General features: G+C 49.2%; 1 protein-coding gene across 2 annotated transcripts in view; it reads left to right on the top strand.

Moving 5' to 3' along the window:
* The window catches only part of LOC144892229 (uncharacterized), a 36,562-nt gene extending 15,077 nt beyond the window's left edge, over positions 1-21,485 (top strand). Inside the window, exons 5-8 of one of the 2 annotated variants that reach the window (XM_078777796.1) lie at positions 8,867-8,979; positions 9,365-9,446; positions 9,609-9,716; positions 20,703-21,485. In XM_078777796.1, coding sequence (XP_078633922.1) covers positions 8,867-8,871 — 5 coding nt within the window. In that variant the 3' untranslated portion in view covers positions 8,872-8,979; positions 9,365-9,446; positions 9,609-9,716; positions 20,703-21,485. The remainder of the gene's footprint in view (positions 1-8,866; positions 8,980-9,364; positions 9,447-9,608; positions 9,717-20,702) is intronic. The other variant, XM_078777795.1, reaches the window with a different exon arrangement.
* The last annotated feature ends 1,391 nt before the right edge of the window (positions 21,486-22,876 follow it).

Here is a 22,876-nt window from a genome sequence, read left to right as displayed (position 1 = left end):
CCCAATTGCAGATGTACGTGCTGCTTCCTTGCTTGGTGCTCAGCATTTCAAAAAAAGACAGAACACGAACAAACAACCATAGGCTGGCAACCATTGCATCACTTCAATGGGCCTAATGACACCCTTCTTCATTGAAGCTCTTTGTAAGGGAGCTCTTAGCATTATTGTTATTACTTGTGGGCACCGCTGCCCTCTGGGTGGGAGTACCCATGTCGCCCCCCCAAACACGAATGCCCGCATAGTGTCTGGGGAGTCAAGGAAATGTAAAATTGTAAGGATAGTACCACGATCAATAATAGTAATCAGTAGGATGATCCATGAGGTGAGGAAAGCATCTGAAAAAGATGCGCTGCCGGCATTATGATACTCCAGAGCAGACATGGAAATTTCTCGACCCTTGTGAAGACACTTGGAGACCTTGAGGTCCAATGGAACGCCACTAGTGAAGTGTAAATTGGATGTGCTCACCATTTCAATCAAAATACAACAAACAACAACATGCATTTTAAGGCCATTTTCCCTGCTAGAGCGGGGGTTAGCCTTGCGGTCCCCATGACAATCTTCTCCATTTTGCCCTATTTTCTGCATCTCTCCTTGTTAACCCCCTTGCCCGCATTTCTTCTTCCAGCATCTTTAGCCAAGTCTTTCTCGGTCTTCCCCGTCCTCTACTTCCTTCTACATTCATTTCCATCACTCTTCTCAACCAGTCACTTTCATCCTTCCTCAACACATGACCAAACCATCTCAACCTGTTCCTCTTCACAGCATCCATCACAGGCTCTATTCCCATCATCTTTCGCAATTCATCATTTGTCTTCCCCTCTCTCCACGATACTCCGCACATCCACCGAACCATTCGCATTTCCACCCTTTCCAGCCTTCGTTGCTGCTCTACGTTCATGACCCATGTCTCGCTCCCATAAATCATAACACTTCTCACACATGCAGCATACACCTTTCCCTTCAGCTTCAACGACACTCCCCTCCTCATCAGCACGCCACTCAGTTCCCGAATTTGCCCGGCAATCAAAATGATGTCTTGATATTGAGATTCGTTTGAGTGGTTCCTGGGATTGAAAGGGTTGACCATTTCAGGGTCTTTTGCTCAGTCCCTGGTCCTTACCCTCCCCTCTCTTTTCCTCCTGACCTCAACTGAATCCTCCTCGGTCTCCTCTCCTTTCGTCCCACCTCTCTCTCTCTCTCTTTCTTTCTCTCTCTCTCTCTCTCTCTCTCTCTCTCTCTCTCTCTCTCTCTCTCTTTCTCTCTCTCTCTTTCTCTCCCACTCCCACGGGGCCTGGGAGTCTGGAGGGAGGGGAAAAGGTGGGGTGGAAGTATGAAGGGATGGATCGAGGTGGTGGGAGGAAGAGGGAGGGGAATGGATGTGTGACAGAGGCGAAGGGGTGGGAGTGGAAGGATGGAAGGGGTGGGGTGGGAGGATGGTAGGGTGGTGGAGGTGGAAGAAGTGGAGGTAGAAGGAGGGAAGGGTGTGGTGGGGAGTCTGGAGAGAGTGGAAGGAGGGAAGGGGTGGGGTGGGAGGCTGGTGGAGGTGGAGGGAAGGGTGTGGTGGGGAGTCTGAGGGGAGTGGAAGGAGGGAAGGGGTGGGGGTGGAAGGAGGAAAGAGGTGGGGTTGGAGTCTGAAGGGAGTAAAAGGAGGGAAGGGAGTCTGGAGGGAGTGATAGGGGTGGGGTGGGGAGTCTGGAGGGTGGGTGGTGGGGGGGGGTAGAAAGGAGTGGAAGGGGTGGAGTGGGATGAGGAGGGAGGGGACAGGTCAGGATGAAGGAGGGGAAGGGGTGGGAGGAGGGACCCTGCATTGCCCGGCAACGCCGGGTACCTTTGCTAGTATAATATAACAAAGTGCCAGCTAGTGGTTAATTTAACTGGACAGCAGGCAAGGCCCACCCAACTGGTAATGTGAATTCACCATACTTAATAAGGGCCACGAGTCCTGATCAAGCTCACCTGGATCAGGAGCAACAGTCACTCAAACGTCATGCAGACCCCTTTAGACATTGATATATTTTAATGCCATGAACAATCTTTGGTACATCATGGGTGATGAAGGTTATGGTCAAGTTGCATCGAAATCGTGTGTGTAGTTTCGGAGAAGAGAGCAAATACCTATTATGGGAGGAATGGGGGGGGGGGGGGGTGTCATACCCCTCCTCCCCCCTTGGACCCTCTTAATGAGCGCATATTTTGATGCGGTCATCCTCGTTAGGCATCAGATATGAATGTTGTGACCAAGTTTCATCAAAATCGTGTGTTTCGTTGAAGCAATAATGAGTGAGGTGTTTACGGACTCTCACTCACTGTCCCACTGACACGGCTAGATCGCATAAGCTCACCGGACTAAAGTCCAAGTGATCTAACAACGTTTCATTTACTACATATGCACAATTTTTATTGATATAACAAGATGAACTGTTCAATGATATTGTTATACTCGCAGGCAATGCTTTCAATGGCGTAACAACAAGGATTGCAAGAGATCAACATGAATGCATCAAACGACAGGCCCACTGACACTGAGGAATGTGTTCAAGTGGTTACATCACTTCCTTTTCCTGTTGCATCACTTCCTTTTCCTGTTTTGATTAATGCTGAGTGCGATTAATCTGGAGCAGTGAGAAAAGAGGCGCAATTGTTATGACGTCACTGGTACCCAGGGTATCACGGGAAGTGACGGCACTTCCTCCAATCTCAGTGTCTGTTTGGTTGTTATCTACATTTTCGGGTTTCCGGAGGTGGAAGGGAGTCCTCCCAGGACCCAAAGTATCCACCTCTTCGGTAATGGATGTGTTCTTGGTTCATGGACCAAGATGTTCAACTTTTATTTTTTATTTTTTATACAACATCGAGGCTCGTGAAAAAGCTAACGTTGTCTTTAATCACACAAAAAGTCAAACCGACACATAAAACACAAAATAAGGGGAGCGGTAGACAAGATGGGGAGAGAGGGGGAAGGACACAAACACAACATTTGAGAGCAGGGACATCGAGAGAACTGTGGGAGGGAGAGGGCTTGGGGGGAGGTGGGAGAGGTATAAAACATATGGACACTGTGCAACGACTTCCAGGAAAGAAGTTGGAATTTCGAAAAAGTGTATCTGGGGTGAATTCGCAGGGGTAGAAAAGATCAAGGTTTTGGATGGGGGAAGATAAGAGATGGTGGTGAACAGCTGTTTTAAAGACCTGGAGGGAGGAGTGGGTTTGAAGAGAGTGAGGGAGTTTGTTCCAGAGGCGGGAGAAAAGGGGAATGAAGGAGTGAAGGTGAGCAGAGAGCCTAGATTTTGGCAGTTTAACCATAAGAGGGTTGCTGGCAGATCTTGTGCGACCTGTAGGAATATTTGGGGGACAGAGCACAGATAGAGTTGGGGGAGCAAGGCCGGAGAGGAGTCGGTAGAAGACAGAAATACCACCAACCTGCCTGCGGTGAGTGAGTGAAAGGCCCTCGGAGTTAGCTTCATCGCAGGAGATTCCAATGATTCTGATAGCTTTGGTTTCAACAGTGTGAAGCCGAGCTGGGTGTGAGGCAGGAGCACCGGCCCAGAAGGGGGGGGGGGGGGGGGCAGTATTCCATTGAGCTGCGGATGAAAGCCTTGTATGTGGTGAGCAGCTCAGGAGTGCCAAGGAAGGACTTCGCACGACGGAGGATGCCCAGTCGGCGACTGGCTTTGGCAGCCAGTTTGGAAATGTGGTGTTTGTTTGTGGAAATGTTTTTCAGAGTTTTCTTCCATGGGCTCTTTTCAGGATCATCACCGAACCCCAGATTGCCTCCAGTTGGATTTCATTTGTGGTAATATTCCTGGGGATGGTTTTCCAAATATCAGTGAGGTTCTTCTTCATCATTCCTGTTGCTCCAATTTATCACTGGTACAATTTCGATGCTCTTCAGCTTCCAAGATCTCTTGACCTCATTTTTGAGGTCCTGGTATTTGGTCATTTTCTTGATTTCTGTGTCGTTTAGGCCAAACTCGCTGGGTACTGATATCTCAATGATCAATGCTCTCTTTTCCTTTTTGTTCCTGAGTACAATGTCTGGACGCAATGCTTTGTTTCTATGTTTACACTCGATGGAATCATCAGGTCGTACGTGAGCATGACGTCCTCAGTTTCAGTGATTGCCCTGGGTTCGTGTTTCCATGAGTTTTCTCGTACTGGGATGTTTAAATTTTTGCAGACATGCCAATGAATCACTTTGCATACTTTGTTGTGGCGTTGTGTGTAAAGTTGTTCTGAAAATAGTTTTTTGCATCCCAAGAGTAGGTGACTAGTACCTTCTGTTTCTGTCTTGCATAATCTGCACTTATCTGTCTGGCTCAGTCCCGCCATCTTTTTTAATCCATTGGTGTGGTGTCCTTGATGTTGGGCATTTATTATGATTCGTTCGCCGTCCCAGTTGAGCTGACCTCTTCTTAGCCATTCCAATGACGCTTCTTTGTCTATCACCACTTTGTCCAATTACTTTTTGTATTTTCCTGCGCTTTTGTCATTCTCCCAGTTGTTGGTGTATATTTCTTGATATTTCTTTTTAAATATATTTATTTGGTCTTCTTTGCAATTGTTGGGGCTGTATTTGTTGTTTCATTTTCTTGTGCGGCATCTTCCATTCACACCTGTTTTTGGAAGTGTATGTGTGTGTTTCATTACCAGCCTTAGACCATGTATTTAACTAGAACGACACTCTTCGACATCGCGACATGACCGATAATGCCTCCGCCCACATGATTACAGAAATATAATACTTGTACGAAGTTTGATTTACATCCCTTCAGCTGTTCTCAAGTATCACCTTTTTACCTGCCATGACCTGAGACCTCCTGACCCCAAAATTAAATCAGTTCATATTTGCATCATAATACATACTTCTACCAACTTTGGTCAAAATTCCATCACTGGTTCACAAGTTATCACGATAACAGGATTTTTATATCTAACATGATCTTGACCTTTGACCTCATGACCCCAAAATCTAAGCAGTTCATCTTTACCTCATTGCCTTACCGAGGAATTGCGGAGACATAACGAAGAGGACAGAAAATTCGGATTCTCATCCAAGGTTTTTGCTTTGCACAAAAAAGGTGCAAAAACAGATCCCAGCAACGACAGACCAATCAGCCTTCTCCCAATTATCAGCAAAGTCATGGAATCCATCATTGCTTCAGATATGAAATCTTTCCTCTTCTCCAATGGCTTGATCTCTGATCATCAATTTGGTTTCAGACCTGGACACTCTACTCTGGACATGCTGCTTCTGCTTTCTCAACAATGGATGAAGGTCCTCAATGCCAAACAGGAAATTAGAGCAGTCTCCCTTGACATATCACGTGCCTTCGATACGGTCTGGCACCCCGCTCTGCTCACTAAACTCCCCTCTTTTGGTATCCATGGAAATCTCCACGCATGGCTGGCGGACTTCCTCTCTAGTCGTAGTCAACGTGTGGCCCTGAATGGGTTTCTCTCATCTCCTCTTCCTGTTCAGGCTGGAGTTCCACAAGGCAGTGTTCTGGGCCCTGTGCTTTTTCTGGTCTTCATCAATGATCTCTCTGACTCTCTTGAAAATCCTCTATCTCTTTGCTGATGACTCTACTCTCTGTCGCTCCATTCTTCATCCCTCAGATCGGCAGTCTGCAGCCTCCTCACTCTCTGCAGACCTGGACAAAATCACAGACTGGGCAAACAAGTGGAACATGTCTTTCAATCCTGACAAATCTCACACTCTTACGATGTCTCTCCGAAAAGACCGACTGGACAACCCTCCCATCCACTTTCTGAATAATCCTCTCCAAGAAGTTCTGTCATTCAAGCTTTTGGGTCTCACTATCTGCCATGATTTTTCCTGGGAAAACCACATTTCAAATCTGGCCTCCAAAGCCAGTCGCCGACTGGGCATCCTCCGTCGTGCGAAGTCCTTCCTTGGCACACCTGAGCTCCTCACCACATACAAGGCGTTCATCCGCAGCTCAATGGAATACTGCTCTCCCCTCTGGGCTGGTGCTCCTGCGTTACACCTAGCTCATCTTCACGCTGTTGAAACCAAAGCATTCAGAATCATTGGAATCTCCCGCGATGAAGCTAACTCCAAGGGCCTCGCACTCACTCACCGCAGGCAGGTTGGTGGTCTTTCCGTCTTCTACCGACTCCTCTCTGGCCTTGCCCCCCCAGCTCTCTCTGGGCTCTGTCCCGCAAATATTCCTACAGGTCGCACAAGATCTGCCTGCAACCCTCTTATGGTCAAACTGCCAAAATCAAGACTCTCTGCTCACCTTCACTCCTTCATTCCTCTTGTCTCCCGCCTCTGGAACAAACTTCCTCACTCTCTTCAATCCCACTCCACCCTCCAGGTCTTTAAAACAGCTGTTCACCACCATCTCTTATCTTCCCCCATCCAAAACCTTGATCTTTTCTACCCCTGCTAATTTCACCCCAATTCCACTTTTTTGAAATACCAACTTCTGTCCTGGAAGTCCTTGGTGTCCTTGTGTTTTATACTTCTCCCTCCCCCCACACCCCTTCCCACGCCTCCTCCCCCCAAGCCCTCTCCCTTCCACACATCTCCCTGCTCTCAAATGTTGTGTTTGTGTGCTTCCCCTTCTCTCCCCATCTTGTTTTCCGCTCCCTCTTTTTATATATTTTGTTTGTCTGGTTGATTTGTTTGTGAAGTAAATGTTAGCTCTTTCACGAGCCTCGATTCAGTATACAAAAAAAGAAAAAAGAAAAAAGGTTTGCTCTTTAAGCCATTCGGAGATAACCTTGAATAAGGGAGGATGGCAAGTGTGACTGCGAATAGACATGAATTTCAGAGAATAAGAGGGAGAGGACATTAAAAAAAACATTTATGGGGCTGAAAGGGGCAAAAAGTTAAAATGTTTTTTGTCCGTTGTCTGCCTTATTCATGTACGTAATAAATAGATGATCTGAACTCGAATTATGTTGTGTGCTATTTCGGTTATTTTAAGGTTCTGTTTAGTATCTTATTATAATAGAGCAAATGTATATGGTCTTGTATGTTTGTATGTATGTTTTTATGCTACCAAAACGTCTTCTTCTTCTTCTTAAAACAAAATGAACACCCTCTTAATTACGTTTTGACTGCTGAGACCCCTCAGACCTTTGAGGACCCTTTAAGTCCCCCAAGACCCATAAATAACCAAAAGACCCTGAAGACCTTAAAGACCCAGAGGAACCAAAAGACCCCAAAGACCCAAAACACCCCAAAGACCCAATATTCAGACTACGGTGGGGAATTGTCTTTGTATAATAAATGGGGTCATGCCAAATGTTGCTTCCCCTTCTGGACACAGACTCTGGAGAGTTTGAAGGAGGAATGTGCGGGAGATGTTGTTTAAATGGCTCCTAGGGGTTGATGATACTTAGTATAGAGGGAATTGTTTTCTGAAAACGAATGTCTAGATTCAAGAGTAAGCATTTATTTATTTATTTATTTATTTTGTATACAAGATCGAGCCTCGTGTCACAAACATTAATTACGAAAAAAAACGGGCACACAAAACATTCAATAAAGGGATGGGGAGAGAGGGAAGCACACAAGTACAACAGCAGTTAACAGAGACATCGGGAGATCTGAGGGAGGGAGAGGGCTTGGGGGGAGGAGGCATGGGAAGGGGGTGGGAGAGGTAAAAAACACATGGACACAGCTGGGACTTCCAGGAAAGAAGTCGGTATTTCAAAAAAGTTGATCTGGGGTGAATTAACAGGGGTAGAAAAGATCAAGGTTTTGGATGGGGGAAGATAAGAAATGGTGGTGAACAGCTGTTTTAAAGACCTGGAGGGAGGAGTGGGATTGAAGAGGGCGAGGGAGTTTGTTCCAGAGGCGGGAGTAAAGAGGAATGAAAGAGTGAAGGTGAGCAGAGAGTCTTGATTTTGGCAATTTCACCAGAAGAGGGTTGCAGGCAGATCTTCTGCGACCTGCAGGAATATTTGGGGGACAGAGCACAGATAGAGCTGGGGGAGCTAGGCCGGAGAGGAGTCGGTAGAAGACAGAAAGACCACCAACCTGCATGCGGTAAGTGAGTGAAAGGCCCTCACAATCAGCTTCATCACAGGAGATTCCAATGATTCTGAAAGCTTTGGTTTCAACAGCGTGAAGCCGAGCTAGGTGTGAGGCAGGAGCACCAGCCCAGAGGGGAGAGCAGTATTCCATTGAGCTGCGGATGAAAGCCTTGTATGTGGTGAGGAGCTCAGGTGTGCCAAGGGAGGACTTCACACGACGGAGGATGCTCAGTCGGCGACTGGCTTTAGAGGCCAGCTTGGAAATGTGGTTTTCCCAGGAAACATCATGGCAGATAGTGAGACCCAAAAGCTTGAGTGACAGAACTTCTTGGAGAGGATTGTTCAAGCATTGTTAAAGCATGAAGTAATTAATTGTGTTATTAGATATGCGTAGCTTACATGTCTTGTGAGACAACATGTACCCACCCATCACAATTTATTTCGTGAAAATCACATCCAGTAAGTGACCGACACGGGCATCCACACAAAATTGTGCCCGCTGCATAACACTCCATCAACGATGCCAGTTTTAACAACTGAAATTTGAGGATTTCTCTACGGATATTGTCCTTTAGTTCCTGTAAGGTCCTGGTTTTTTGATGGTATATCCTGTCTCATTGTCCTTTTTCATAATCTGACACAATGAAGTCTCGGAAATCTGCAATTTCTGGGATCGCCATTTACACTATTTATTCGGGGAGTGCGCAATGTCTTCCTGGACAGCCGCAATGTTTGCTGCCGTTCTCACTGACCTCGGACGACCTGACGTTTTTCCATGTGCCACTAAACCAGTCTGTCGGAATGCTGTCACCCCATATCCTTATGGCCTTGTCTGTTGGTGCTATTTTGACAGGATAGAAGGGCCAATGGACGGTGCAAAGTACAGGAGAGTCCTTGATGAAAACCTGCCTGAGACAGCCTTGAATCTGAATCGTCCATGAGGGGATGGGACGGACCTGGAACACGGTGCGGGGTACTCTCATGATTGAGAAACCACGTTGATGAATATCACAGAGCATATAAAGGAAGAGCTTAAGACTAGTTTGTTCAACTTCAACTCACCATGTGCTCTTCGGAATTCACACTGTGCACACACAACACTACAAATCGGCTCCACAATCGGTGCCCTCTGTGGAAGTGTCCACTTATCCATGATAAATTAAACCCTTATGATTAACCTGCAACAGAAAAACAAACATTTTGTACATTGCCTTCAGCACAATTTGCAACGCAAATACAGTCACAACTTTTGGCAGACCCTGTGCAAGTTGAAGATAACAATACTGGATGATGGGAATGGCCGGATCAGTTGTGTTGAGTTTGGTTTCAGACGCGATTTATGTTGTTGTAGATTTCATTGCTCACTTTCTGCTGAGAGGAGGTGAAGGAGGTGAAGATGAAAGTTGAACTTGGGGAGAATTGTTCTTCATAAGGCAAGTCCAGAACGACATTTAAACATTTATTCGTCAAATTCGAATTAGGTTTTAATTTATTTATTTTTTGCTTTATAATAGAGAAAACTATGTAAATTCCCACAAGATGTACTCGGTATTTAAAATCTTCCATGGCCGTGACGTCATTCCATTTCTCCACAGATGAAACGGGTCGAGTGATACCTGGAGGTTTCCATGGTAACAGTCCTCCGACGTTGAACGTCACTCGTGTGAAGGAAGAGCCGTGTGAAGATTCCCTCATAACAGAAGGTGAGCAATGAATGAAACTCTCAATCATTCCCAAGTGTTTTTAACCAAAATAATGTTTCACAATACGCTCCCTTTGGTGCCTTTTATTTTGCCTAAAACATTGTAGAAATTTAAAGATCCATTTTTTTATGTTCGGGGGTTCTTTCTGTTTATAGTTGCAGACACGAGAAACAAAAAAAAGTTTTATTTCATGTTTTTGAATTTTTAATGAGAATTTCAAATGCACGTTTTTATATTTTACTTTCGTTTATTTTTCTTTCCTTTTATATTGTGACAAACCCGCGTCTTTGTGGACCACATACTTTGGGCACTGGATTTCCTAAAAGTGTTTAATGCTAAATTTGTAGGCACAATACTTTGTAAGCACAAGTAGTAAGGGCATTTTATGAGATATTTCACAAATCTGTTAACTAAATTGTTACCAAAAAATTTCTTCACCAATATGTTTGTAAAGGTGTGTAATAACATGTGTTAAAATGTTGAAGTTCAACTCCCGTGGGAAACCCAGAAAAAAAGCTGTTGAATTCGGGTACCGAAAAATTATTTTCGAGAATTTTCTTTTTTTTTTATCGGCCCTTAAGTAACTTATGAGGGGTCAAATAAGGGTTTTTCATGATTCTGAGTTGATTGTTAACATGTTAACACAAAGTAGCTTTTATTTCACATACATATATAATACTCAAGAGTTATTTCTCATTCACAATGTCAGAAGTTTCAACAGTCATTGTCTATGTCTTCTTCAGACTCAACAACATCATGACTGCAGTTTCTGCATGTAATGCCATTAGAGACTCCACAGGCCGAGATGCACGTGACCCCATTCTTCTTGCAGCTGCATCGCCGGTTGCTGCAATCTCCATGACAATTACAGCTCGTGAACTGCAATAGCTCCTCAGGAGCCGTGGGGTCCAGTGTTGGAACTGGCTCATACCCATGCACACCTATTGTCCATCCATAGTCACTGGGGTTCAGAGACATGCTCTGTAGAAGGATCCAGTCCCGGGTCTGCAGGTAGGCACGGAGTGAATGTTGTGCAGCTGCACCCTCTGTTGGAGGTAGAGTCTCTGGTTTGATCACTCCTGCCGCTGCCTTCCTTGAGAACATGTTGTACCGAATTTCACCCAATGTAGTATCTCGTCCATGGTAAATGTCCATGGCTGATCATGAGCCAGGGAGGAGGAAAGCTCAGCGAGGGGGAGAAACATGATCGCGTTCGTTCCTATCTGTTTCCTGTTCGTAAATGGAATAATCTTTACTTCAGTTCCTCTCAGGATCTTAGCTTTGTCGAGTGCCTTCAACTTCACCCGGGGGAAAGCTGCTGTTGTCTGTGGATCTGGCAAAGGTGGTGCCGGAGAGGTGAATTTGATCCAACCCATTGAGTGAAAGGGAGTGTTTCCGTGAATAGAGACAATGTTTAAATCTATATTGTCTCCAACAAACTGAGTGACTGCATTGTTTGTTTCCCCAACCTCCATAAAGACCACCTGATCATTACTTGACAATTCACTTTCACTGGCTGGCACTTTGGCTGTCATCACTGATTGATCCTCAAGCGCAGCATCAACCGCAACCTCATCATTGATCTGTTCATCGGTTTCCTCCACAATGGTGTCAAGAGTGCCAGAAGTATCTGGAACATCATCTCCACTCCTACTATTAAGGAAGCAGTATTTGTAGTTTTGTGTCTCCGTGTAAGACTCAGTGTATCCCAGCCGGTGGAACTTGTTGAGCATCCATTTTGACCCAAATCTATGATCAAGTTGTATGGCAAGCCCCATTTGATGTGGCAATACTCCAGACCGAGGTCGACAGGCCTTAATAAAGTTCTGCCCCCAAACGGCAACTCTTTCGTCTGTCTTGACAATCGGTCTCAAGAACATCTGAAGGCTTGCAGGAACAAGTGTCAGCTGACTATCGATGTCAGTCATACTGTGTGTGGTGGGGTATGACTTTGGACCTAAATCAATCAAGGCAATATCATTGGATATGAACTTGAGTGCCGTCTTTATGATCTGAGTCTTCTCATCTCCTTGGTCAAGATTAGCATGATGCGCTCGCAGAATATTGTCGGTGCCATCTTTGAGACAGAGTACATCTGCCCTTCTTTCCTGTGTTGTGAAATACAAGGTGTCTTCGTATTTCTCTAGAAGTTTTATCTTTAGCCAATGCTTTGAATAAGAAAGGCTCTTCTCTGGTGACTGATCAAACTCCTGCAGCTTTTCATGGACTTGGTCCATGTTCATTACCCCATGCTCTAATTCTGAGTCTAACCATTCGCAGAATTCAATAAAAACTGCCTCTCGCTCCTCATCAATACTCCTCTGTCCTCTCTTCCTTTTTCCTTCCTCATCAGTCTTGGACAAACTGTCACCTCTCGCAAACATAAGTTTGCATCGCAAATGGTACAGTGTTTCTTCTGCTACCAAGTCGTTGATCCCTTCCAGGCGTCCAGTGACTTCAGTGCCCCAGTCATCCCCGCGACTCCGTGCTGTCTTCAGCAAGCTTGCCTTCAGTGTATCTGCAGTCAAATTATCTGGCACTCTGTATTTCTTTCTAGCTTGTGCTGGATTATTTTTGTAGAGCTGGGCTGGTTGGTTGCAAAGAATGCATACATCCTTATACAGGAGGTCAACTGACTGTGATCTTCTAGAACTGCAGCCAGTTGATGAACTGAACTCACAAGTAGTGCGTCTTCTCTTCAACTTTGATGACTCTTTCTCTGCCTTTGATGCTTGAGCTGACTTCTTGGTGGTTGCAACAAAGTTGTTGTACAGATCATTTTTACACTTCTGGTGGTACCTCAGTTTTCCTTCCTTTTGAGCCTCCTTCATGCATTCCACAACAGTAACATTTTCGACAGTTTCTGCTTGTTTCAATAAAGTTGAGTATCCCTTTGGAGTTGCCTGTATGAGCCTTTCAGCTGGTGTATCCGAGCGTGCACAGATGAAGCAATTGAGCACAGGTGGAGTAACGTCTTCATCCATATTGCTAGACTCCATGTCCTGCAAAGTAGAAAATGAGATATATTTAGAAATTATTTTTCCACAAAGGAGTGTCTGTGGTGAAATATAAATGTTAACAATCAACTCAGAATCATGAAAAACCCTTATTTGACCCCTCATAAGTTACTTAAGGGCCGATTTTAAAAAATAAAAATTCTCGAAAATAATTTTTCGGTACCCGAATTCAACAGCTCTTTTTCTAGGTTTCCCACGGGAGTTGACCTTCAACATTTTAACACATGTTATTACACACCTTTACAAACATATTGGTGAAGAAATTTTTTGGTAACAATTTAGTTAACAGATTTTCATATGTTTCCCTTACTAAAGGCACACCTTACTCGTAGCCGATACCATGAAAATTCATGTTAAAACAAGAATAACTAGAACGGCACTCGGTAGGGCGCAAACCTCCGCCAGACTGAACAGTTTGTTTTGTATCCTACTGATAGGCCGGATCTGGATTCGGACCTGAACCAAAATCTAATCGGCTTGTTCTTGTCACCTAACCAACTCGTCCACAAAGTTTAGTCATAACTCGTCCATAACTTTTTGAAATATGATGTTATTTATCACTTTTTGCCTGCTCGCTTCACCTTTTCGATCAATGGTGAAGAATCACTTAAAAATTAAATAACTCTCATCCGATTCCATATTCAGATCTTCTCCAAAATCGAATTGCTTCGTCTTTGTCACACACACAACCTCCCCACCAAATTTTGTCATAATCCGTCAATTACTTTTATAGATATCCTGCTCTATGTTGGTTTTAGCCTTATCACTCAATGGCGAAGAATCAATTAAAAATTCTACTAGCTGGATCCGGATCTTCACCAAAATTGAACAAATTATTCCTTGTCGCACACCCTACCTCTCCACCAAGTTTCGTCCGAATCCATCCACAACTTGTTGAGATATGGTGCTATATATCGTTTTTGGCCCAATCTCCCAATGGTGAAGAATCACTTGAAAAATTAAAGAATTCTTATAGCCGAATTCATATTCAGATCTTCACCAAAATTGAACAAATTCTACTAGCTGGATCCGGATCTTCACCAAAATTGAACCAATTCTTCCTTGTCACACACCCTACCTCTCCACCAAGTTTCGTCCGAATCCATCCACAACTTGTTGAGATATGGTGCTATACATCGTTTTTGGCCCAATCTCCCAATGGTGAAGAATCACTTGAAAAATTAAAGAATTCTTATAGCCGAATTCATATTCAGATCTTCACCAAAATTGAACAAATTCTTCCTTGTCGCACACCCAGCCTCTCCACCAAGTTTCGTCCGAATCCATCCACAACTTTTTGAGATATCTTTATATTTATCGTTTTTGCCCCTATCTCCCAATGGTGACGAATCACTTTAAAAATTCTACTAGCCGGATCCGAATTCAGATCCTAACCAAAATCTAATAATTTTGTCCTTGTCACATACTCTACCTCTCTGCCAAATTTTGTCCACAACATTTTGAGATATCTTGTTCACAGACAGACAAACAGACAGACAGGGGTGAAAACATAACCTCCATCCACCTTCAGTGCCAGAGGTAACAATAAAAAGGGAGGTTTGGTGGAGGAGAGACCTGATCCATTTTACATATTGCCCCTCTGCACAAAACAAACTCCTTCATTACATTTCATCCACGTATCCTTGTAAACAAAACACTGTCATGTGGACGGTCCTGGCCAAACCACCAAGCTGAGATTTAATCTCAAGGATGGACCGCATCAGGGAAGAGCTTGGACAAGTGGGTTTCCAGCTCTTTTATGCTATTAATTTCCATTGAAGGAGCTGCGCTCCAACGCGAGTCGAAAGAATTGACGCGACCAAAGACGGAATTCGTCCGAGTTGCTTTATTGAAACAAAACAGCTCAGGTATTCTCTCAAGCCCGTTTATCGGGCAGCAATATATATACACATTTATGCCGGGGCGTTTGCCCGGGAAAACCGAGACCGGGCATGCCCGGGTGTCAAGGGCGAGTCCTGGAAAGGCGAGTCTGGACATGCCCGGGCGTCCTGGACGCGGCCTGGCAAGTCGAGGCTGGGCGTGCCCGAGCGCTCTGGGCGAGCCCTGGAAAGGCGAGAGCGGGCATGCCCGGACGCTCTGGGCGAGCCCTGGAAAGGCGAGTCTGGACATGCCCGGGCGTCCTGGACGCGGCCTGGCAAGTCGAGGCTGGGCGTGCCCGGGCGCTCTGGGCGAGCCCTGGAAAGACGAGAGCGGGTATGCCCGGGAAAGACGAGACCGGGCGTGCCCGGGAGGTTCGGGCGTGCCCGGGAACAGCGAGTCCGGGCATGCCCAGGAGAGGCGCGTCTGGGCCCGTCCGGACGAGCCCGGCATGGCGATCGCGCCCTGGCCGCGTCCTGGCAGGTGCAAGGCGATTGTGTACATTCAGCGGGAACCGCTACACACGCCCCTCCAGAATCGACCTGCACCGGCAGGGTCAATTTAAGGGGGGTCCGGATGACCCGGCCGAAGCGACCCCTGGAGGGTCGTAGGGGGGGGGGGGGGGGTCCGATCCGGTGGTGGGTGGTCGAGCGGGGGGGACTGTGGATGGGGGGCGGCCCCGCCGCGGAGGAAGGGCCAACCGTGGTGGTCGGTCGACGTCCACGTGCGCCGGTTTGAGGCGGTCCACAGAGATCCGGTTCGACCGGCCGCCGACGTCGACGGCGAAGGACTTGTCGCCCCGTCGCAGGACCCGGAAGGGCCCGTCGTACGGCGGCCGGAGTGGCCCCCGGTGCGCGTCATGACGCACAAAGACGTACTCCGCTGTGCGAAGCGCCGGGAGGACGTAGGACTGGGGGCCACCGTGGCGGGACGTTGGCACGGGGGCAAATCATCGGGCGGCCTCCTGGAGGTCCGAGCGCTGGTGTGCGGCGGACCAGGGACTGGTAGCGTCGGGCACGAACTCGCCCGGGACGCGGAGCGGCTGGCCGTAGACGAGCTCGGCGGCGGACGCCCGGAGGACCTCCTTGGGGGCCATGCGGAGGCCCAAAAGGACCCACTGCAGCCGGTTGGTCCAACCGTCGTCCTGAAGGCCGGCCATGAGTGCGGCCTTCATGGAGCGGTGAAACCGCTCGCACAACCCGTTGGCTTGGGGGTGGTAGGCCGTGGTGCGGTGCAGCGTGACCCCCAACGAGCGGGCGACCGCGCCCCAAAGTTCGGACGTGAACTGTGGGCCGCGGTCGGACGAGATGTCCGCCGGTGCGCCGAAGCGCGCGACCCAGGTGGCGATGAACGCCTGCGCCACGTCGGCGGTGGTGGTGGAGGTGAGGGGCACGGCCTCCGGCCACCTGGTGGTCCTGTCCACCATGGTGAGCAGGTGGGTGAACCCCCGCGATGGGGGCAGGGGACCCACCAGGTCCACGTGGACGTGGTCGAAACGCCGTGCAGGCACGGTGAAAGGTGCTAGCGGGGCCTGGGTGTGGCGGTGGACCTTGGCCCGCTGGCAGGCCGTGCAGGCGTTGGCCCAGTCGCGGACGTTCCGTCGAAGGCCGTGCCAGACGAAACGCGCCGACACCAGCTTCTGAGAAGCTTTCCGGCCCGGGTGAGAAAGGCCGTGGATGGAGGCGAAGATGCGGCGCTGCCAGGAAACGGGCACGATGGGGCGAGGCTGGCCCTGGGAGACGTCGCAGAGCAGGACGGTGCCCGCGAAGGGGATGTCGGCCAGGCGGAGGTCCGTGTCCGCCGCCCGGAGGGCCTGCACCGAGGTGTCGGTGGTCTGGTCGGCCGCCATGAGCGCGAAGTCCACGCCGAGGTGGACCGCGTTCACGCTGGCCCGAGAAAGACAGTCGGCCACGGCGTTGTCTTTGCCGGCGACGTGCCGGATGTCCGTGGTGAATTCCGACACGGCGGAGAGGTGGCGCTGCTGGCGGGCCGACCACGGCTCCGTGACTTTGGCCATTGCGTAGACCAACGGCTTGTGGTCGACGAAAGCCGTGAACGGGCGGCCCTCCAGGAGGTGTCGGAAATGGCGAACGGCCAGGAATAGACCGAGCAGCGCGCGGTCGAACGTGCTGTATTTTAACTCGTTCGGCCGGAGTTGCCGGCTGAAAAAAGCGAGTGGCTGCCAAACCCCGTCCACCCATTGTTCATGGACGGCGCCCACCGCGTAGTTGGAGGCGTCCGTAGTGAGGGCGATGGGCGCGTTGAGCACCGGGTGAGCCAGCAGCGTTGCGTCGGAGAGGGCCCGTTTTGCGCTCGCGAAGGCCGCGTCCATGGCCGCGGACCAAACGATGTCATGCTTGGCCGGCTTGCCCCGGAGGGCCTCGTAAAGGGGCCGCATGAGCTGAGCAGCGCGGGGCAAGAATCGGTGATAAAAATTCACCATGCCGAGGAACTCTTGTAGGGCCTTGATGGAACGGGGACGCGGGAACGTGGTGATGGCCTCGACCTTGGTCGGCACCGGCACGGCCGCGGTCTTGGTGATGCGGTGGCCGAAAAAGTCAACGGTCGTCGTGCCGAAGTGGCATTTGGCCGGGTTGACAATTAAGCCGTGCTCGCTGAGGCGACCGAACAGTGTTCGGAGGTGGAGGAGGTGCTCGGCGCGGGACGTGCTGGCGACGAGGATGTCGTCCAGATAGACGAAAAGAAATGGCAGGTCGCGCAGCACGCCGTCCATTAAGCGCTGGAACGCCTGGGCCGCGTTCTTGAGGCCAAACGGCATCCTCAAAAATTCGAACACGCCGAACGGCGTGATGACGGCCGTCTTCGGGACGTCGGCCGCCCGGACAGGTACCTGGTGGTATCCCCGTATCAGGTCAATTTTGGAAAATATGACCCGTCCCGCCAAACGGGTGGAAAAGTCCTGGATGTGCGGGATCGGGTACCTGTCGGGGGTGGTAGCGTCGTTGAGGCGGCGGTAGTCGCCACACGGGCGCCATCCGCCCCCCGGCTTTGGCACGATGTGCAGTGGTGAGGCCCACGCGCTATTGGAGCGCCGCACGATGCTGAGGTGCTCCAATGCATCAAACTCGGCCTTTGCCACGGCGAGCTTGGCCGGGTCGAGGCGGCGGGCCCTGGCATAGACCGGCGGGCCCGTAGTGGGTATGTGGTGCTCGATCCCATGCCGCACTGCGACGGCCGAAAACGTCGGCCGCGTGAGGGCCGGGAATTCCGCGAGCAGGCGAGCGAACTCGTTCGCCGTCGGGAGGGCGCATGCCAGTTCGGTCGGCGCGGAGCTGCTCATCGTGCACGCCAGGGAGCTGAAGGTCTCGGCGTTGACAAGGCGACGTCGTTTGACGTCGACCAGCAGCCCGTGCGCGCAGAGGAAGTCGGCGCCCAGCAAAGCCATGGGGACGCAGGCGGTCACAAAGGTCCACTGAAAGCGCTGGCTGCCGAAGCAGAGGGTGACGTCGCGCGGGCCGAAAGTGCGTATGGCCGAGCCATTAGCAGCGACCAAAGAGGGGCCGCAAACGGCGTCCCGCCTGTCCTGCTCGGAGGCGGGTATGACGCTCAGTTGGGCGCCGGTGTCACAAAGGAAACGCCGCCCGGACACTTTGTCCTGAATAAAAAGCAAGTTGCCCGAGTGGCCGGCGCTCATGGCTGGGAATGAACGCCGGCCCGGCCGTTTCCCGACTTGCCGAAAGTGCACGGGGGTCGGCACGTCCGAGCCTTGTGTCCGAACCTGGCGTGGTAATAACACCACGCCTGGTCAGGTGGAGGCCCCGGCTGTCGTGTCGGAAGCGGTCGGCGCGGCGTGGCAGCCGCCAGTTGCACCGGCAATTCGGCCTCCAACAGCGCAGGGCGCTCGGGCGTCGTGGGCGTCGCCTCGGACGGCGGCAGGCTCCAGGTAGCCGCGCCGATGTGTTGGCCCGCCGAGGAGATCTTATCGGCTTCCCTGGCGAGGGCGCGGGGATCGGTGATCGACATGCCAGCCAGGGCGAGGCGTACCGGGTGAGGCAGCTGGCGAAGGAACAGCTCGCGGAACAGAAAATCCGGAGAGTGCTCACCGAGCAACGAGAGCATATAGTCCATGCGCTCGGACGGGCGCGTGTCACCGAGCTCGGGCAGGTCGAGCAGGCGCCGTGCGCGTGCCGCCGGTGAGAGGGCGAAAGCGTCGAGGAGGAGCGTCTTCAGCGCGTCATACTTGTCGGCAGCCGGCGGGTGCTCGAGGAGGCTCAGGGCGTGGGCCGCGGTGGCGGAACCGAGCGCTGCCACGACGTGGTGGAAGCGGGTGTCGTCCGCGGTGATGCCTCGCAGGGCGAACTGGGAGTCCGCCTGGGCGAACCAAACAGCCGTGTGAGCCTCCCAGAAGGTAGGCAGTTTAAGAGTCACTGCCGTGTCCATGTCGGTAGGTCATCAGTGAAGGAGCTGCGCTCCAACGCGAGTCGAAAGAATTGACGCGACCAAAGACGGAATTCGTCCGAGTTGCTTTATTGAAACAAAACAGCTCAGGTATTCTCTCAAGCCCGTTTATCGGGCAGCAATATATATACACATTTATGCCGGGGCGTTTGCCCGGGAAAACCGAGACCGGGCATGCCCGGGTGTCAAGGGCGAGTCCTGGAAAGGCGAGTCTGGACATGCCCGGGCGTCCTGGACGCGGCCTGGCAAGTCGAGGCTGGGCGTGCCCGGGCGCTCTGGGCGAGCCCTGGAAAGGCGAGTCTGGACATGCCCGGGCGTCCTGGACGCGGCCTGGCAAGTCGAGGCTGGGCGTGCCCGGGCGCTCTGGGCGAGCCCTGGAAAGGCGAGAGCGGGCATGCCCGGGAAAGACGAGACCGGGCGTGCCCGGGAGGTTCGGGCATGCCCGGGAACAGCGAGTCCGGGCATGCCCAGGAGAGGCGCGTCTGGGCCCGTCCGGACGAGCCCAGCATGGCGATCGCGCCCTGGCCGCGTCCTGGCAGGTGCAAGGCGATTGTGTACATTCAGCGGGAAACACTACACCATCACGTTAAGTGATGAACTGTGTTCCTTTACCCAATGTGGGTCTCCTCCTGGGTCACCAATTAAATACCAAAATGGTTTCCCACGTGTGGAAAATGGGATGAGATGGTGAACACGTTCTTGTAAATAAACGGATTTATTTCGAGAATAATGAGACGGGGTGGGAGTGTGTGGAGGTGAAAGACTGAAAATCAGAAGAATCCAGCAGTCAAAGACCATGTATAACGGGGAATGACACAAACTTGGTAAGACAAGAAACTAGACCCCCTATCGCGCCAACACACATACTCGTACCAAAACTATGGGGCAGACAAGGATTATCGGAGGTCTCCCAGCAGCGATCCTCGAACTGCAGCTGGAAGCCACAAAGTCAGGCCTTGGCTCATATCTCTGCTTCACAGCAACTTTCTCTTTAACTGCACCCAGAACCCTTTAGCTCACATGGACACACAGGCCAAGTCTCTCAACTACAACCAACTCCTTTTGCAACTTTGCTCGCCAGTTCCATTACCCCGTGCACGCAAAGTGAAAAGCAATTGGATCATGCCTGTCGCACGAATTGTTCTTAAGGTGGATTCTGTAAGTCCAATTCAATGTCCACTGCTCATTCACTTCCTCATATCGCTTGATCGCTTTTAATTTAACCTTTAATGAAATAGCATCCCTTTGTTTCTTCGTTAAAGAAGCACGAGTTTCACTTGTTGATCCCTTACCAGTCATTGTGTCGAATGATGCCCAAGATATTGCATGATTAGTTGAGCATATGTTTTGAGGCAAGCACACACTCAAATTTGAGGCTAAGCTTTGCTTGGGTGTTTGGTATTGGTCCATGCATGCCTGGCGTCCCACCTCGGACTAGTTCAGTCAGCGAAGAATGATGGCCGGGTGATTGCTGGCATCTGTGTAATAACAAAAATGTACTCACTATTTATTAAGGGTCCAAAATTCATCAGCCGCTTAATAACGAAAACGCGTGAAGCGAAAACGCTATATGCGAGGAATTACCTCACTGCAAAGAATGATAAAAACATCGGATACTTTTTCAAAACTACATCAAGTGTTTCTGTTTGTCTTTTTTTTCCTTGCATTGCAGAGGCACAGATGGACCATCCCATCAATTTGTGTTCAAGTTGGTCCCGGTCTTTTTCAAGCAACGTTATTTTGAAAAGGAACATGGACAGGAGAAGGGAAACCTCATTTGTTTTAAAGAATAATGAATTTGTTCACACTGGTGAGAAAGCACAGCAATGTGCTGTTTTTGAAAAAGCCTTCACTGCTTCATCTGCCATGAAGATGCGCAAGACCACTCACAATGAGGAAAAGCTGTGCAAGTGTTCTCTTTGTGAAAAGTCCTTCACACATTCGTTTTCTCTAAAAACACAGATTCTCAGCCACAATGTTCACAAGCCACACAAGTGTTCCTTTTGTGAAAAGACCTTCACAACTTTTTCTTATGTTAAGATACATGAGATGATTCACACTGGAAATAAGCGACACAATGGCACTTTTTGTAAAAAAAACATTCCGAACTTCAATTCACCAAATTGTACATGAGAGAGTCCATACAGGTGAAAAGCCATACAAGTGTGCTCCATGTATGAAACCTTTCACGACTTTGTGTGCATTTAAGAGACACGAAATGATTCACTTGACAGAAAAGACACACAAATGTTCGGTTTGTAAAAAATCCTTCACAAGTGCATACGATCTGAATATTCACGTGATGATTCACACCGGTGAAAGGCCACACAAGTGTTCTAGATATTCATGAGAAGCATCATAAAAGATAAAAGCCATGTGAATGTTACTTTTTCGAAAAAAAAAATGTTGTTACATTGTCGCATTTGAAGAAACATTAAATAGTAAGGGCATTTTATGAGATATTTCACAAATCTGTTAACTAAATTGTTACCAAAAATTTCTTCACCAATATGTTTGTAAAGGTGTGTAATAACATGTGTTAAAATGTTGAAGTTCAACTCCCGTGGGAAACCCAGAAAAAAAAGCTGTTGAATTTGGTTACCGAAAAATTATTTTCGAGAATTTTTTTTTTTTTAAATCGGCCCTTAAGTAACTTATGAGGGGTCAAATAAGGGTTTTTCATGATTCTGAGTTGATTGTTAACATGTTAACACAAAGTAGCTTTTATTTCACATACATATATAATACTCAAGAGTTATTTCTCATTCACAATGTCAGAAGTTTCAACAGTCATTGTCTATGTCTTCTTCAGACTCAACAACATCATGACTGCAGTTTCTGCATGTAATGCCATTACAGACTCCACAGGCCGAGATGCACGTGACCCCATTCTTCTTGCAGCTGCATCGCCGGTTGCTGCAATCTCCATGACAATTACAGCTCGTGAACTGCAATAGCTCCTCAGGAGCCGTGGGGTCCAGTGTTGGAACTGGCTCATACCCATGCACACCTATTGTCCATCCATAGTCACTGGGGTTCAGAGACATGCTCTGTAGAAGGATCCAGTCCCGGGTCTGCAGGTAGCTTAGTTTGTTTGCTGCAGGAATCCTGTTGAGAAAGACACGAGCAACTCCTTGTCTCTATCGTTGTCGAATGGCTTGATCTCCTCAAACCATTTTAGGACAAGTTCAACTGCCTCTGCATCTCGCTTCATCTGTGTCTTGGCAAGGTCTCTGTGGACTGGAACATGTTCATGTTTACTGACGTCCTCCTCCATCCGCCGGTTGACATCAGACAGGTGACTGAGGGTGAGCACCCAGCATTTGTGGCCAGAAAAACTGTTTCTCATTCTTCCTCTGCTCAGTCCACCTTGTGACTTGGCTGCCTTCATTAATGTCTGCTCAATGCAAATGTCACACCATGTGTCGGACCACTCATGACTTGAGTAACGGACAACGTGGTTCCCGTGGGCAGTGAGACGTTCTAAGGTGTCTTTGTAAGCAGGCAAAGTTTCTAGTTCCTTCATGAGTTGACAGTACAGCCGTGCGCCCTTGGCATACTGATGATGGCCTGCAGCGGCAAAGATGTGAAGCATCTTGGTAACAATGCAGGACAGATGCCCATTGTGGTCTGCAAGTCGCTCGGTTCTGATAAAGACCTTGATCACATCTACCATGTGGTGGTACTCCACCCAGAGAGCAGGTGTTCTTCCTCCTTTTGCGAGTCGTTTGAAGGTTTCTTCAAACCTTTGCTCAAACACTGGCACTACTGGGTCTGAGTGTCTGGCTCCCATCTTCCCATCAGCCACCTTCTCCATGACCCAAATCTATGATCAAGTTGTATGGC

Source organism: Myxine glutinosa, chromosome 5 (assembly GCF_964187855.1).
Source record: "Myxine glutinosa chromosome 5, kmMyxGlut1.1, whole genome shotgun sequence".
Taxonomy (NCBI): Eukaryota; Metazoa; Chordata; class Myxini; order Myxiniformes; family Myxinidae; genus Myxine; species Myxine glutinosa.
Note: the sequence above shows the minus strand (reverse complement) of the source record. Positions and strands in the feature narration are given on the sequence as shown.